The sequence below is a fragment of the Salvelinus alpinus genome, chromosome 7, assembly GCF_045679555.1.
Source record: "Salvelinus alpinus chromosome 7, SLU_Salpinus.1, whole genome shotgun sequence".
NCBI classification, from domain to species: domain Eukaryota; kingdom Metazoa; phylum Chordata; class Actinopteri; order Salmoniformes; family Salmonidae; genus Salvelinus; species Salvelinus alpinus.
Genome location: NC_092092.1, coordinates 31,866,543 through 31,885,088, shown reverse-complemented (window position 1 = coordinate 31,885,088; position 18,546 = coordinate 31,866,543). Strand labels below are relative to the sequence as shown.

Sequence of the window (18,546 nt, the reverse complement as noted above, 5' to 3'; positions counted from 1 at the left end):
TCTCTCTCTCTCTCTCTCTCTCTCTCTCTCTCTCTCTCTCTCTCTCTCTCTCCCTCCCTCCCTCTCTCCAGGAGTTGGACGAGGCGCTGAAGATCTGTAACTACATCTTCACCATCGTCTTCGTCCTGGAGTCTGTCTTCAAGCTGGTGGCCTTTGGCTTCCGACGTTTCTTCAAGGACAGGTCAGAGGTCACACTTTGCTTCAGAGTAGGAGTGCTAATCTAGGATCAGTTTTGCTTTTTAGAGCAAAACTGCCTCGTATATGGACATGGGGAGATGCTTTGTGAATATGGGCCCAGATATGTTCAGGTGAAGCAGAGATGGTGTGTGTTAGTTAGTGTGCTGTGGAAAGGTGCAGTGGTGGATTACTCAGTTAGGCCTTTATGAATACAAACTGCCTCGTTAAACACACTGCCTTAGATTATATCATAGCTTTAAAATCCTTGGCTTCCCACTGAACAACACAAACACACACACACGCAACCACACACAAGAGCATGTACACACACATGCACGCAAACACACACAGGACTACGTACACACACACAGTCACTGTACACTCAGTGCCGACAGTGTGAGATTGCAGTGGACCTTGTAACCGAGAGGCCTATGATATCCTCTGTGGTTGCCAGATTAGACCATTATCCCCAGGCTGAGATCCAGAGTGTCACTTCACACACACACACACACACACACACACACACACACACACACACACACACACACACACACACACACACACACACACACACACACACACACACACACACACACACACACACACACACACACACACACACACACACAGAGGCAGCCAGGTCCCCCAGGGGTCCATCTGAACATTTCATTGTGTTTAAAGTGATTTGCCGGAGTGTTGATTCATGCATTCTGAGTAGTTAGACACTGACGTGGCGGAGAAACTATCGAGTGGCGTCGGACCCTGCCCTCAGAGAACACACATACACACACACTGGACCCTGGCAGATTAAGAAATGTTGAAATATATGATGAATTGGCAGACACGCTCAACGATGGCAGGGGGCTTAGGGGTTAGACCACGACACACAAACACACCCACGCACACACATTTCTGATGGAACAGAAGTGGATTTTTTTTTTTTACATTGTGTTCTCATCACCGTCTTTCCAAGACAGAACAGTTCTGCTCGACTTGGAACAGCAGGTTAATAGTGATCTTATGGGGTTTGTTATAACTACAATAATCGCGGTGGGAAAGTGTATCGGTGATTTCTCTCACCATGTTACTGTAGAACTTTGCTCTAATGAAACACCTAAGATGACCCAGGGCCTCTGACAGATCCTTGGATTGTCTCACACACTAACACACTAACTTAAGACCTCCCAAGGCCGGAGGGTTTCTCCAATTTTCCATCCTCATCTTGTGGGCTCACCTTTGGGTAAAGCGACCCTTAGTATGCACACATGTCATTGGTGCGTGTATAACATGCTCTTTATGTGTGTGTGTAGGTGGAACCAGCTGGACCTGGCCATAGTGTTGTTGTCCATCATGGGCATCACTCTGGAGGAGATTGAGGTCAACGCATCCCTGCCCATCAACCCTACTATCATCAGGATCATGAGAGTGCTAAGGATAGCACGAGGTACACACACACACACGCGCGCACACACACACACACACACACACACACACACACACACACACACACACACACACACACACACACACACACACACACACACACACACACACACACACACACACACACACACACACACACACACACACACACACACACACACACACACACACTCACAGGAGGCTGCTTAGGGGAGGACGGTTCATAATAATGGCTGGAATGAAGCTACTGGAATGGTATCAAACACATGGAAACCACGTGTTTGATGTACTTGATATCATTCCACTTATTCTGCTCCAGCCATTACCACAGCCCATCCTCCCCAATTAAGGTGCCACCAACCTCCTGTGATAAACATACATTCTTTCTATCTCTTCTTCTCTCTTTATTTTGTAATCTCTCTCTGTGTCTTTCTCTTTCTCCACACACACACAAACAAACTAAATGTGCCTCCTGTACTGTCCTGCTGTTTTAATATGGGTTGTAAAGCAGCGGTAGGTATCCCAGGGACTCCCCTCTTTGTCATTGTTGTGTGGCGGGTCGTAGAGCTTCCCTGGTGAGGTGCAATGAGACCAGATGGCACTCGGAACAAAGTCATCTCACAAACACAGGACAGAGATGGGGAGAGAGAGGGAGAGAGGAGCTCCAGGAGACAGAGAGAGGGAGAATAGAGGAAAGATAAGTGTATGGAAAGAAAAGAGGAAGAGCAGAGGAACATAAAGCAGTAAGAGGCAGCACTGCTCATTTGCTTCTCTCGGGTTACTGCTCAATAGAGCAGGAGAGGAAAGAGCAGAGCGGGTAAGCTGATTACTGTCTGTGTAAAGACAGGAGGGCAAGATTAGAGAGAATGGAGAGAAGAGACAGAGTTAGAAGGGTAAGGAGAATGTATTGAGAGAGGCAGAAGGAAAGCATGGGATGATTACTGTTTAAAGAAAGAAGAGGGCAACTTGTGAAAGAGAGGAGGATGATAGGAAGGGGTAGAGGATGAGGAGAGGCAGAAGAAAGGAGTGACTGATGAGATAGGGATGAGGGAGGTAGAGATGCTCTTCTCTTCAGTCTGATGACTGTGTGTGTAATGAAAGAACTAGCGGTGGGAGTCGCCATAGATTATTATCACACAGGACCCTAAGGGTGTGTGTGTGTTTAATTAAAGTTGTGGCCGTCCTCCACTGTTACCAACGGCAATTAACCCTGCCTCATCCGTCACTGCCCTGTCAGTGACATCATCAGACTGCGACCCCAGACATCATCACAGAGTGCAACCTCGGTTAGTATCTCACGGAATATGTTTTACCACAGTTATTCCCAAATATCATTATTTTCTCTCTCGCTGTGTGTGTGTGTCCTCAGTGCTGAAGCTACTGAAGATGGCAGTGGGGATGAGAGCGTTGCTGGACACTGTCATGCAGGCTCTGCCTCAGGTAAAGTACAGTAGAGGTACTACCATCAGATCACTATGCATGTTCTTCCGGTCTAAGACATTTAGCCTTATCACATTTAGCCTTTCCATTGGGTTTATGGTTGCATCAGCCATTTTACTTATGCCCGTCCGACTCCATTACTAGTCTTCCTCACCTTCTACTATAATAAGGATCTCTTTCCACGTTTCTTCCAGGGTACTCCTATGGAGATACAGCTGCACCGATTAGCTGGGTGTTGCTGATGCAGAGATAGAGAGGGAGAAAGGGAAGAACTGCTCCCAAGAATAGGTAGAAGGGGGGAAAAGTTTTGAAAGAGGAGAAAGATAGATAAGAAACAGCGAAATAGAAAGAGAGAGGATGTGAGGAAAGGCTGCAAGATGCTGTCGCTGCCAATTCTCTCTAAAACTCAGATTGGAGGGAGGGAGGGAGGGAGGGAGGGAGGGAGGGAGGGAGGGAGGGAGGGAGGGAGGGAGAGAGAGAGAGAGGATGAAGATAAAGTGATGAGAGATAGAGCAGAGTGAGGGTACATGTTGAGCTGCAGGCTACAGTGTTAAATCCTTCAGAGCTTGTCATATCTACATAATTAATAATGATAATAACTTACACATTTTTTGGGTCAGCTGAGATTAGCTTTGGAGTACATTCTAAAGCTGTAGGCTTACTGTACCCGACCTGGGCATAAACCCTCTACCTCTCTATTGCCTTATCTCAATTCACTCTGGGGTCGTTCCACGAAATTAGTGCATTTTGCATCCCTTTGACATTTTAAGTAGAAATTGTGCACCATTAATGGATTTTAAAGGCCTGTTATATTCAATAAAGTGCCCTTTAATATCGACCACATGGTTAATTCAGTCAATCTGAAATCCGTGCACCCTCTGTGACTTCTAGGAAGATTTTAACCCACTTAACCCTAAAATGTCTCCACGTTTTCACCATCAATGCAAAGCCCTGGTTATTTTGTTGCTTTGACAAAGTCATTTCTGAAGATGATTATTTACTAGTGATGTATTTGTCTCTCACCTTATTTTAAGGTCAACCCTGTAACGTGAACTGAACTCTCGTTGTAACATATTGAAACTATAACTTTAGTTGTGTAAAAGCAGGTGAGCTGGTTCTCTCCTCTCCTCTGTCTCATCCCCTCTCTTGTCTATCTGCAGGTGGGGAATCTGGGTCTTCTCTTCATGCTGCTCTTCTTTATCTTCGCAGCACTGGGAGTGGAACTGTTTGGTGATCTCAGTAAGGACACCACACACACACACACGCACACACACACACGCACGCACACACACACACAGACACACACACACAGACACCACACACACACACACACACACACACACACACACACACACACACACACACACACACACACACACACATACACACACACACACACACACACACACACACACACAGCTGCTCTGGGTATAAAAGGTTCTTTGCTGGGGCTTAATTCACATTAGGTCTTAATTGCTTTCTTTTGATTCCTTTGTTGAAATAATTTATTGATTTCACTAATTGTGGCTTTTAGCTTCCAGGTAAATATAATTATTTCACCGAGATTATGATTTAATTGGAAATCTCTGTTACGTCGGAACACACACACCCCAAGCTCTCTCGTTTTCCCTCTCCCTCTCTCTGTCTCTCTGTCAGTTTGTGATGAGCTGCACCCGTGTGAGGGCTTAGGACGCTACGCTACGTTTAAGAACTTTGGCATGGCCTTCCTGCTGCTGTTCAGAGTTTCCACAGGAGACAACTGGAATGGCATTATGAAGGTGAGACTGGGCCACCATTTTGTATGCAGTGTCTGTGTTGTGTCTCTTTCTTCATGTGTTCATCCACATATGTATGCCCCCCCCAGGACACCCTGCGAGACTGTCAACAGGAGAATGCAGGCACCTGTTACAACACGGTGGTCTCTCCTATCTACTTTGTCTCCTTTGTGCTGACTGCCCAGTTTGTCCTGGTCAACGTGGTCATAGCCGTCCTCATGAAGCACCTGGAGGAGAGCAACAAAGAGGCCAAGGAGGAGGCAGAGCTGGAGGCTGAACTAGAGCTGGAGCTCCAGCATGGAGGAAGGGGAGGGGGAGGCAGTGGGAGATCACCCCAGCTAAGCCCTCTGGCCCTGGGCATGGAGGAGGGATCTGGGGGCTCCCCCTGGAGGTCTCCAGAGAGGGAGATCCAGAAGAGGGGCAATGTGATGGATTCTCCCCCAGCAGATATCACTAGAAGAGACTCCATACACATCAGCACTGATCCTCCGCTAGGCCAGGAGCCACCACTAGAGGTGAGTGTGGTTGATCGACACCTGGGTGTGTGTGTGTAGTGGTGGGGTTTGGAATTCTTCCTATCCCTGGTTCAGGGGGAAACAGGAATTAGCATTGAGGAGCTACAGTAGAATCTGCAGACAGATGCTTTTGTCCATAACTGTATTACTCCTGTATGAGTTTCCCTCTCTTGTGTATGTGTGTTTATCTGCTTGTATATTAACCTTTATTTAAACAGGGAGTCATGCTGAGACCACAGTCTCTTTTGGAGATGAGCCCTGCATGAACACATCAATAAACAACAACAAGTGTACTATACATATCTATATACACATCGATTACACAATACATGAATAGCAAACACAAAACACGAAAAGCAAAACACAATCAATAACATGACACAAACACATTCTTCAGAAAAAAGACTGTCTCACATCTGCCTGAATTGCCCTAGAGCAGGGTTCCCCAACTGGGGAGCCGGTGGTTTTATTTGGCCCCCTCAAATTTTCTGAGAAAAAATATAAATATTATTTATATATACAGTAACAGTCAAACGTTTGGACACACCGACTCATTCAAGGATTTTTCTATATTTTTTTTCTATTTACTACATTGTAGAATTATAGTGAAGACATCAAAACTATGAAATAACACATATGGAATCATGTAGTGACCAAAAAAAGTGTTAAACAAATCAAAATATATTTTATATTCTTCAAAATAGCCAACCTTTGCCTTGATGACAGCTTTTTACACTCTTGGCATTCTGTCAACCAGCTTCACCTGGAATTATTTTCCAACAGTCTTGAAGGAGTTCCCACATATGCTGAGCACGTGTTGGCTGCTTTTCCTTCACTCAGCGGTCCAACTCATCCCAAACCATCTCAGTTGGGTTGAGGTCTGGTATTTGTGGAGGCCAGGACATCTGATGCAGCACTCAATCACTCTCCTTCTTGGTCAAATAGCCCTTACACAGCCTGGAGGTGTGTTTTGGGTCATTGTCCTGTTGAAAAACAAATGATATTCCCACTAAGCGCAAACTAAATGGGATGCCTATCGCTGCAGAATGCTGTGGTAGCCATGCTGGTTAAGTGTGCCTTGAATTCTAAATATATCACTGACAGTGTCACCAGCAAAGCACCCCCATACATCACACCTCCTCCTCCATGTTTTACGGTGGGAACCACACATGCAGAGATAATCCGTTCACCTACTCTGCGTCTCACAAAGACACGGCGGTTGGAACCAAAAATCTAAAATTTGGACTCATCAGACCAAAGGACAGATTTCCTTTAGTAGTGGTTTCTTTGCAGCAAATCGACCATGAAGACCATCAGTCTCCTCTGAACAGTTGTTGTTGGGATGTGTCTGTTACTTGAACTCTGTGAAGCATTTATTTGGGCTGCAATTTCTGAGGCTGGTAACTCTAATGAACTTATCCTCTGCAGCAGAGGTAAGTCTGAGGCTTCCTTTCCTGTGGCGGTTCTCATGAGAGCAAATTTCATCATAGCGCTTGATGGTTTTTGTGACTGCACTTGAAGAAACTTTAGATGTTCTTGAAATTTTCCAGATTGACTGACCTTCATGTCTTAAAGTAATGATGGACTGTCATTTCTCTTTGCTTATTTGAGCTGTTCTTGCCATAATATGGACTTGGTCTCTTACCAAATAGGGCTATCTTCTGTACACCACCCCTACCTTGTCACAACACAACTGATTGGCTCAAACACATTAAGAATGAAAGAGATTCCACAAATTAACTTTTAACAAGGCACACCTGTTAATTGAAATGCATTCCAGGTGACTAACTCATGAAGCTGGTTGAGAGAATGCCAAAAGTGTGCAAAGCTGTCATCAAGGCAAAGGTTGGCTACTTTGAAGAATCTCAAATGAACTTTTTGGTTACGACATGATTCCATGTGTTATTTCATAGTTTTGATGTCTTCATTATAATCTATTATCACTATTATCTCCAATGTGGAAAATAGTAAAACAATTAAGAAAACCCCTTGAATGAGTAGATGTGTCCAAACTTTTGACTGATACTGTATATTTTTTATTTGACATTTTTATATGGACATAAAATACTGTAAAAACACCAGGGAATCAGCTCCAAGTGATTTTAATTTTGGAAGTCTGTTCCCAAGTATTACCATGCATGATAGAAAGAGACATGTGATCAGAAACAAAAGTAAGCAAGGTTTGAAATTATTATATCTGTTTGGGCTTCTTGCAGCCAATTTTCAGTCTACAAACTATCTTTAATAGTTGAGTCTATTCGATGATCCCTCCCCTAGAGGTACCAACTCCACCAACTTTAAGGACTTTTGGAAATCATTCCACATGAGCTGCAAAATAACTAAAAGCAGATTTACCTGACTGGGTGGAGATTGAAGGGATTTCCAGGGTTAGACATCCCTTGAGTCCAGCTCTGGTAACTTATACAGTTCGGGGCGGCAGGGTAGCCTAGTGGTTATTAGGAACCCCGTTAGCTGACGCCAATGGCGACAGCTAGTGTTACTGGGGTCCGACACATGAAACAGACATTACAGACAAAATACTTTATAATTTACATACATTTAAAAATATTAACATGTAGTGTGTGTGTGTGTGTGCACCTACCAGTTACACATACATGTCAGTACATACACACAACAATGAGATAGGTATGACGGAAGTTTATGTAACAGGGCTTTATAGACAAAAAGAGTGCAATGCATCGATCTACGAGACATCAAAGAGGACCAGCTTACTTTCGGATACAAAATGCAATGATGTGTACTGAACTTTTTCCCCGTAATAAAGTTGCATATGTGTATCAGTCCCAGTAGACTAGTGCCAGCCGTAGGTCACTGTAATGCCATGGGAAAGACAGGACACAGCCGTATGTTGTTTACTAGACTGCTATTTCCAGCCAACAGGCCTTTTTATAGTGACTAGAGGTTGGGCTGTATCATTCTTCTGATGTTATCTCTCTCTCCTCTCTGTCATCCCTCGCTGGCAGAAACATGTGTGGTTAAACTCCAATCTGTTTCCTCTCCCTCTGGGGTTGAGAGTGGAGTTTCAGTAGTGTTTTACTGCCCCCTTCTGGATTGGTGAAGGAACTTTCAGTATTTAGGAACACGACTATGATTGCGAGTATTGGTTCTGTGTAGACCAGACGTAGGTCTGATGCGTGTCCTGAAGCATGTGCACACACCACCTGCCTTTGGTTCTCTGTATGTGTTCTACCACACCTGACCTTGTTGTCTTCGCTCACTTCCTTCCTCCTTCTGCTCCCTTTTTCCCTGTTCGTCTTTCTTTCTGTGTGTCTATTTCTGTCCCCTCGTCTGTCTGTCTGTCTGTCTGTCTGTCTGTCTGTCTGTCTGTCTGTCTGTCTGTCTGTCTGTCTGTCTGTCTGTCTGTCTGTCTGTCTGTCTGTCTGTCTGTCTGTCTCTGTCTGTCTCTGTCTGTCTCTGTCTGTCTCTCTCGGTCTCTGTCTGTCTGTCTCTGTCTGTGTCTGTCTCTCTCGGTCTGTCTCTGTCTGTCTCGGTCTGTCTCGGTCTGTCTCGGTCTGTCTCTGTCTGTCTCGGTCTGTCTCGGTCTGTCTCTGTCTGTCTCTGTCTGTCTCTCTCGGTCTCTGTCTGTCTCTCTCGGTCTCTGTCTGTCTCTCTCGGTCTCTGTCTGTCTCTCTCGGTCTCTGTCTGTCTGTCTCGGTCTCTGTCTGTCTCTCTCGGTCTCTGTCTGTCTCGGTCTGTCTCTCTCTGTCTGTCTGTCTCTGTCTGTCTCCTTCGGTCTCTGTCTGTCTCTGTCTGTCTCGGTCTGTCTCTCTCGGTCTCTGTCTGTCTCTGTCTGTCTCGGTCTGTCTCTCTCTGTCTCTCTCGGTCTCTGTCTCTCTATGTCTCTGTCTCGGTCTGTCTCTCTCGGTCTCTGTCTCTCTATGTCTCTGTCTCGGTCTGTCTCTCTCGGTCTCTGTCTCTCTCTGTCTGTCTCTGTCTCTGTCTCTCTCGGTCTCTGTCTCTCTCTGTCTGTCTCTGTCTCTGTCTGTCTCGGTCTGTCTCTCTATGTCTCTGTCTCTCTATGTTTCTGTCTCGGTCTGTCTCTCTCGGTCTCTGTCTCTCTATGTCTCTGTCTCTGTCTGTCTGTCTCTCTCTGTTTGTCTCTGTCTCTGTCTGTCTCTGTCTGTCTCTGTCTCTGTCTGTCTGTCGCTCTCTGTCTGTCTCTGTCTCTGTCTGTCTCTCTCTCTGTCTGTCTCTGTCTGTCTCTCTCTGTCTGTCTCTGTCTCTGTCCATCTGTAGCGAAGAGCGATGTTTGACTCGGTCTCCTCGGTGATCGAGGGTTCGATGGAGGGAGAGTTGAGTCTGATGGACAACCTGTCAGGGTCAATATGTCACTACTACGCCCTGCCCCCACTACCCAGCAAGCACTGCAGTGACAAGAAGGTCAATGAACTCGCCTGCGCAACCCTGTCATTCTTCCGCCTCAGCCGATCCCTCACCCACACACCCATGCTGAAGTCTTCTCTCAGCCTCAATCTATGGCACACACCCTCTCCTCTCAACTCTAACTCGACCCTTTTCCCCCTCCCTTTTCTCTTACTGCACTCAACTCTCTCACCTCTAACTGTGTGTTCCCATTTCTCTCCAATCCTCTGTGTGTTCCTTGGCCAATAATATTATTAGAAATGTGGTCACTCTCCAATATCCCTCTCTCAGCTTGGCTGTATAGGGTAATGATATGGTAGTATACCTACCGCACACAGACACACACACACACACACACACACACACACACACACACACACACACACACACTTGGCTATGAGCTTTGAAAACGAACCACCCATTGGATTGAGCACCAACTAATGATAATAATTTGACTCCGCTGCCAAGCTGGCTGGACACACGGACACACCGTACATGATCATTTCCCGAACATTGAGCGATGTATCACTGTTGAATTATGCATCTGAATGTCTCCTTTTCCCCATTCAGGACAAAACGATTTAGCCAATCACATTAGCATTGCTAAACAGTGTCTGCTAAAGCTTTTAAAAAGGATTGAGGCTAACGTAATGCCGCAGCAGTAATAGCCTCACTGCCTCTCCCTCTCTGTCTGATTCTGAAAAGTTAGCAGAAATCTCTTCCAGGCGCCCACTCAGTCTCTGCCAGTTAGGACCCCTGCCCCTGTCTGCACGGCTGGCCCAGTCGTTTGCCTGTCAAAAAGCATTTCCTCAATTCATTCTCCCGGGTTAGGAGTGAGTGAGGGAGGGAAGTCAGAAACAGTAAGCGTTTAGCAGAGCAAGCTCTGACAGTTTGAACCCTTCCAAGATGGTGCTCGGTGTTGTGAAACGATGCTAGCTATACTTAGCTTGCATTACATGAAGTCTGTTTATGTTCCCAGCTCGTCCTGTGTCAATTACTCGTCATAAAAAGTTGAACCTTTCAATATCATATATAATAGACCATTTTGTGGTTTGTCCGTGTGACGTTATATTGCTATGTATTTGTCATCCATATGGATGGACGTTGTTTAATTAACCGTTGGTCTGTATATTTACTTGAACTGTTGTTTGTCATATCGGTTTGTCTGAAATGAGGTTTATATATCTGTGTGTGTGTTGGTTTTTGTGTGTGATTTATCCATGTATCGGTTGATATGTCTGTTGTTGATCCAATCTTAGGTGTTAGGTGTTGTGTCGGGTTGTTTGCTACATCTACAGTATGTCATTGTGTGCTGTTACAGCACATGCTGTCTGATGTCTTGTCACATCTGTGCTATGCATGTCATCAGATTGTGGGAAGTGTGTCATGCCACTGTCTGTTTGTGTGATTAGTCGGATTGTGTGTGTGCGTGTGCGTGTGTGTCTTCTCTGCTCACCGGGCCTTGTTTGTTCTCTATCTAGATCCCTCTAGCGGAGATGGAAGCTCTCTCTCTGACCTCGGACAAATCCTGGTCCCTAGTTCTCACCGACGACTCCGCCCCTGATGATATTAACCCTCTCTTACTAACCAGTCTGGAGTCCAACGTACTGACAGCTCCTCGCTCTCTCTTCATCCCGTCGCCTCCTCTTCCTCTGCTGTCTCCTGTAGCTTAGCCTTTCCCAAGGGAGCTTCCGAACTCAGCTGGCCCCTCCAGTCTCACTCTCTCTGGGGGTACTGACTATAGGTTGGAGGTTACCTTCTGGATGTCAATTAGGCGACACTATATACACATGTCTAAAGAAACCAATGCATTTTGTATGTAATGACACTATTGTAATTTGGTAATCAAGCAACTCGTAAACTTGAACACTAATTGAGTGGCAGAGTAGTAGTAGAAAGGGACACGAGGTGAAGCTACTCCCTCTACACTACTTCAGTTCTAATTAGTCTCCTCACAATGTCCTTTACGGTGGCTCAGAGAGGACATCTCTGCTCTCAGCTCTCTGAGTTTCCCCCACGCACCGTAGCTAATTGAGAGTTGTCGGGAAACAATCTGGGATAATTTACGACCAATTTATACCCTCGTTAGCTTGAGAGTCGTTCTCTCTCCATTGCATGTCAGACACAGAGAACGGTGGCGACGTACAACCTTGCCACTCATCGGAAGGGCGTTGAACTAATCAATCAGGTTATATCGTAGCGTGTGAGGAATGTAATAGCTGTGTCAGAGGGATTTTCCAAACCCAGCACATGCATCGCACAGACACATTAATGATTTCAAATGAATCATAGAACTGGAGGTAAAACACAGAGAGATGTGAGCAAGACACACACATGAGTTTGGAAGACCCTGGAGATTTTTTTAACCATCCGCTCTTCTCCCTCGCTCTCTCTCTCTTTTTCATTCCACCTTTCTAGCCTGGTGTCTGTCCGTTCCAGTCCAGTCCAGTAGACTAGTGCGCCTGCTCGCCTGCCCGTACCTCTTTTTCTCTTGTGTGTTCTCTCTTTTTGTCTCTGTCTCTCTCTCTTATCTTTCTCTGTCTCTCTCTGTCTTCCTCCATTTCTTTCTTTTGTCTCTGTCCTCTCTCTTTTTTACCTGTTTGCTTTGTGTCCTCTCTCTCTCTCTGTCTCTCTCTCTCTCTCTCTCTCTCTCTCTCTCTCTCTCTCTCCTCTGTGTTATAAACAATGTGACAAGTGAATGTAGTGCCACTCAGATCTCTGTAGTTAGTAGCTGTGGGTTAGATATGTTGTCTGCTAGCCAAGGACATAGCAGGGCACTGGCCTAGCTTGCATTTTCTGGCTCTCAGAACTTAGGGATAGAATAAACTACCTGCTATTAAGCTGTGGCCTAAATGATAAGCGATCACAGCAAAAAGCTCAAGCATACAAATGCTTCATTCATTTGTCTTGCTACAATAAAGACATAGACAATGTGGTTTCAGTTAGTTTCACTAACTCTGAGCCCAGAGCCAGGTCTGTGCCAGTCTCCTCTCTGCCACTAGTGCAATGACGCCGTCTATCTGGTCTGTCGCTCAGTGTGCCAACAATTACTTCCTTCATGTGTGTGAAGTCTCTGTTAAAGACCCGTGGTCAGACCTCCAAGTAGGTCCAGAAAGAGGCTGACTGTTTTTCTGTCCCCCAGGTGGAGTTACTTGATCCTGTGGAGCCGTTGGAGGACAACCTGTTGAGTGTACGGAAGTCAGCGGTGGGCCGCACCCACTCCCTACCAAACGACAGCTACATGTTCCTGCCTCTGGAGCCCTTCGGACCCCCAGGAGCCGGCCTGGCTCCTGGCTTAGCTCCAGTACTGACACAGGCTACAGGGCCACAGCACATAGAGGCACTTAACAGGGCTCTGTCAGGTACAGTACAGAGACTCTCTCTACACGCCGACATTGTTTACACACACACACACATACACGCGCACACGCACACACACATAGTAACCTTTCCTCTTGATCAAAGTGAATGCTGTCAGGAAAACCAATACATTTCTAGAACAGTAGGACCAGGAACCAACCTTACCCACACCTACTGTTTTGATAATCCCTTGTTGTTTTTATGTGAGAGAAACAAGTTATATTTGTGTTGTGTGTGTTACCACAGGCTCCAGGACCTCGGTACGGTCCCAACCAGAGGAGAGCTCCCAGCAGTTGGCTGTTCCTACAGACTTCTTCAGACCCATCAGTCCTCACAGCCTCTCAGACTCAGAGAATATACCCCGACTACCCCCGCCACGGCACACACACACACTCAGCCGCACGCTCCGCAGACAGGTGAGACACAGACATGCAGGCAAACACACACACACACACTCAGCCGCACGCTCCGCAGACAGGTGAGACACAGACATGCAGCAAACACACACACACACACACACACACACACACACACACACACACACACACACACACACACACACACACACACACACACACACACACACACACACACACACACACACACACACACACACACACACACACACACACACACACCGGAGGTAACAAATGTTTTCTATCAGAAATGATTGTTCATCATTGTGTTCTTCTCCTCATGTTTCTGCTGTGATATGATGTTTTTCCTAAACTTCCCTTCCTTCCTCTCAGCTCTGCTCTTAATGCTGTCTTCTCTCCTCCCTCCTGCCTCCCTTCTTCCTGTCTGTTTTATGTTTCTAACTTCTCCATCCCTCCTCCCTCCGCCCTGACAATGCTCCCCATCTCCTGTCCATCTCTCTGTCCATCTGCTTGCCTCCCTTCCCTGTGTCTGTTACTAACAGAGTCTAGTTCAGCAACCACCAGACCCAGAGCTACTGATCAGACACAGATACTCTTGTTTCTGAAACAGTTAAATAACAACTCCTGACCCGCTACCACTCATTTCAGAAATACTGAGTGTCCCTATTTCCTATCCACCCCGCCTCCAACACACACACACACGCGCGCACACACATATTTCTCTTTCCCTGACCTCTCCTCCTCCCCTTCTTGCTCCCTTGTTTGTCTGTCTTCTGCTGACCATCTGCCACAATGCATCTCACTTGACCCACTGTCGTACAGTAGGTAGCGTTGAACATCGTTTTGGAATGGCTAGACTGTTAATTCTCATAGAAATAGGGGACTATATTGTTTATGAACCCCTATAGGGTCATGTGAACTACCTACTGATATCTTTATCACACATCTGTTGATTGATGGACTGTATTTTAGTTTAAGGTGCAGTCAGTTTGTCTATTAATTGTAGGCTTTGTCCTACACATCACACTACTGTAGCTACATATTACACTGTTATAACTCAGGGTTTAAAATCAGGACTGTCAGTCCTGTCGGTAATATTTGGCCACATATTTATACGACTGTTTCAGAGCACTTGTTGTCCTTTTTGGGCAGTGTTGTGATTGTATGAAGATGATTATGTTGATGAAATAGTTACTATTGAGGAGTTATAATATGATTATTTTTTAATGTTACCCCGTATGACAGGAATTGTTCTACAATCACAAATAGGTATTGATAAAAAGATGTGAGAGGAGTTGGCTCCATTGTTAGTGCTATTGTAGCTGTGGTATTGGCTTGGTTATAATATCGTAGTCCGCTAGATGTCCCTGTTGTCACATCATCCATGCTTTCTGTCAAGACACACAAAGCTACAAGTCATGAGTATTCTGTGAATAATCATGTCCCAATTGTCCCAAAACTCTTAAATAGCTACCTTTTCTTTTCTGTCCATATTTTGTCACATAACAACCAAGATACTTCCGATCTGTGATCTCAAATTGCATAAGATATGGAAAGGATGCTATGTGAGACTTTTGTAACTTTTGTAGTGTGTCATTGTGTTCTACTAACCTTTCCTCTCCTGTAGCTACACACAGACTCAGTACCCTCTGCCCTTTGCCCTCTGACCTCTCTGAGGGAAAAAAGCTGAAGGGCTGCCCTATAGTACCACTCTCTAAAATTCCAATAAATGTTTGTCATTGGGGAGTTAGCTGACTGGGCTACAAGGACAGAGGGAATTGAGGATATTGGGCATTGGAAGAGGCTCAAAATGCAGTGCACCGGACCAGGCATATCTCCCAATACTCCTTCTGTTAAACAGGGAATAAACATTGGGCACTCAATTAGAACTTGGGAAACCATGGTTGTACCCAGTGTCCTAGCTGAGACAAACTGTGCCCTACTACTGCTGCTACTGTAAATCACATGCTGTCACTGAATCTATTCATGAAACAGATACTCTTGACACATATCTGAACCTGGAATGGTTCCCTTGTGCAATAAACATACAGCAATACACTTACTAGTTGACTTACAAGTTGCACTGCACTCTATTGCAATTTCAACATTTCCTCTGTATCACAATGAGGCAGAGATGGTATTGGGAGCATGCTGGTCTAATGGTGAACTCTGACCTTCACTCATATTGGTCATCCTCACCCAGTCACCTCACACTAACCAGTCTCCCACCTCTCACCCCCCCATGTCCCCCTAACCACCCAACCCCTGTGTCTCAATCTCTCCCTCCCTGCCTCACCCCTCTCCCTGTTTTTCTCTCCCGCTCTTCTTCCACCTTTCTCCATTTCTTTCAAACTCTGCCTCACTGCATCATCCCTCCTAATCCCTCTCCTCCCTCCTCCCCCTCTCTCCCTCCTTCCTCCACCAGGTGGCAGTATCTAATGATTCCCAGGAGGCTCTGTGGTCTGACGGAGGGGAGGGTGAGGAGGGGGTCCTAAATGTAGCTTCCCTAGCCCTCCCCCTTTCCTCCTCCTCCTCCTCCTCTTCCTCATCCTCCCATCTTCACCAGCAGCCTTCTCTCCGGCTGGTCCCTGCCACCCCAGGGGCGTCCCCTCAACGGTCGCGCCCCAGTAGTGTTCACACCCAACACCCCTTCTCAAACCACGACCAGCACCACCTCTCCTCCTCACCCAACTCCCCCTCCTCCCTCTCCTCACCCCCTCCTCCCCTCCCCTCCGCTCGCCCCTGGAGACAGGAAGAGGCCTCGGCAGACCACGAAGTGTCGCTCATCAACCGGGCGGGGCTGGCGGGGAGTGAGGATGTCACCGGTGTCGGACTGGGGTCAGAGGTCGGAGGTCTCGAGGGCAGTTACCAAGGTTATGAGGTTGGTCGTGGTGAGGGTAGCCGGCCGTGCCTGAGGCAGCTGAAGAGGTTCCACAGCGCTGACGCCCAGGGGCGGAGCATTCTAGCGTCCCGGCCACGCCCCCTGTCCTGGTTGGACGATCCTCGGCGCCACTCAGTGGAGGTGTGTTCATCTGTAGAGTCCAGCCCCCAGCGCAGCACTACGTCCACGTCCTCGGGGTTCGTCTCCCGAGCAGACAGCCTCCAGATCCATTCCCAGACCACAACAAAGACCCTGCCCTCTCCCCGACGCAAGAAGAAAATGAGCCCCCCGTGTATCTCCGTAGACCCCCCTGATGGACTGGAGTCCCAATCCGGCCTCCACCCTACCCTGGGAGGTTTGGGGGGCCTAGGGATGCCCCCTCCCTTACCCAGCCGGGATACCTCCTGTCTGAGGAGACGGGCTCCCTCCAGTGACTCCAAGGACTCCTTTGACCTCGGGGCAGGGGAGGGGCTGGGCCAGGAGGGAGGGGGGCCCAACCCCAAGCTGTTGACTCTGCCCAGCTTCTCCTTCGAGAAGACAAGCTCTGAGCACTGAACACTCACACACACTGATGTACACACACACACACACACACACACACACACACACACACACACACACACACACACACACACACACACACACACACACACACACACACACACACACACACACACACACACACACACACACACACACACACACAGACGAACCATTAAGCACATAGGCACACAGACACACACATGCAAACACACGATACACTTGGTGTATCCGTGATGGTGATAGTCGTAGTAATAATACCGTAGAGAGTAATTATGGTAAAACTACAACAAAACGGTCAAATCATCCTTGGTTTTATTGAGGATCAGTGCAGTACTGTCGTAGTGTGACCATCCCTTGTCTTTGTATTGTTGTACTGCCAAAACCACAAGAACGCGAAAAGAACACAGCATAAGCAGAGATGAAACAAGAATACAAACATGACTGTTTCCATTCTACCACGCCATTGGCTGCAGGTCAACCCCATGACCTCTGGAGTGAAGTCAGCACCAATAACTTTGGATAGCGCCTGCCTGTGGCCACTATTGGGAATGCTCAGTGTTAGACAGTGGGACTTCACCCTCACACGGGCAACAGTGGAGGTACAAAGCAATATGAACGATTTAGAGACACTATTTTCTTAAATTATTGGGCCATAGTGTTTGTACAGGATGTAGATTTTTTTATTATTTCATTATATATTTTTGGGGGGTGATCTTTTTTGTGTTGGGTTTCAATTTTTCTCTGTTTGTTTCAATGTTCGAAAAAATGTTTAGCTAGTCGGTTTTGTTTAATTTTAGGGATATTTTCTAGCTTTCTTGATTTGCTGAGGAAAGTGATTTTTTTTCAAAGTGCTGAGAATCATGTATTTGTAGGATTAATATATATATATATATATATAAAAACAACTCATTAAACTGAGCTTGGATTTTTAAGCACAAGGGGACTTTGGTGGTTTGAAGGTAGGTAACAGAATGGGATAAGTCAATGTGTTGTTATTTACTTCATAACAAACATGACAAACATTAAGACTTTAGAGCAGTGTTTGAAGATTTTTATTGACAGGATAAAATCTAACGAGATGCATTATCATATTTTCAAGGCTGTCCTGATTTCACAAAAACACACATACAGTAATATTCAATCCAACAAACTCTGATTTCTTCAACACAATCCTGGGAATTCGTTATTACGTCTTGAAAGAACTTGATGTAGTATGTCTGAATCTACAGTGCCTTCAGAAAGTATTCATACCCTTTGACCTATTCCACATTTTGTTGTGTTATAGTCTGAATTAAAAATGGATTTAAAAAATGCTCACGCATCTACACACAATACCCCATATTGACAAAGTGACAACATGTTTTTAGAAAAAGAAAAAGAATATGCATAAATATCTAATTTACATACAGTACCAGTGAAAAGTTTGGACACATCTACTCGTTCAAGAGTTTTTCTTTATTTTTACTATTTTCAACATTGTAGAATAATATTGAAGACATCAAAACTATGAAATAACACATATGGAATCATGTAGTAACCAAAAAAGTGTGAAACATCAAAATATATTTTAGATTTTAGATTCTTCAAAGTAGCCACCCTTTGCCTTGAGGATAGCTTTGCACTCTCAACCAGCTTCACCTGGAATGCTTTTCCAACAGTCTTGAAGGAGTTCC

The 18,546-nt window shown here is 45.9% G+C and overlaps 1 protein-coding gene across 14 annotated transcripts in view; it reads left to right on the top strand.

Moving 5' to 3' along the window:
- The window catches only part of cacna1g (calcium channel, voltage-dependent, T type, alpha 1G subunit), a 294,162-nt gene extending 275,857 nt beyond the window's left edge, over positions 1-18,305 (top strand). For 7 of the 14 annotated variants that reach the window (XM_071409870.1, XM_071409877.1, XM_071409866.1 and 4 more), the window contains 11 exons: positions 72-181; positions 1,488-1,621; positions 2,969-3,039; positions 4,200-4,278; positions 4,696-4,817; positions 4,904-5,329; positions 9,587-9,730; positions 11,194-11,316; positions 12,855-13,074; positions 13,319-13,488; positions 15,875-18,305. In XM_071409870.1, coding sequence (XP_071265971.1) covers positions 72-181; positions 1,488-1,621; positions 2,969-3,039; positions 4,200-4,278; positions 4,696-4,817; positions 4,904-5,329; positions 9,587-9,730; positions 11,194-11,316; positions 12,855-13,074; positions 13,319-13,488; positions 15,875-16,885 — 2,610 coding nt within the window. In that variant the 3' untranslated portion in view covers positions 16,886-18,305. Of the gene's footprint in view, positions 1-71; positions 182-1,487; positions 1,622-2,968; positions 3,040-4,199; positions 4,279-4,695; positions 4,818-4,903; positions 5,330-9,586; positions 9,731-11,193; positions 11,317-12,854; positions 13,075-13,318; positions 13,489-13,991 lie in introns of all 14 variants that reach the window. The other 7 variants (XM_071409875.1, XM_071409878.1, XM_071409874.1 and 4 more) reach the window with 7 other exon arrangements.
- The last annotated feature ends 241 nt before the right edge of the window (positions 18,306-18,546 follow it).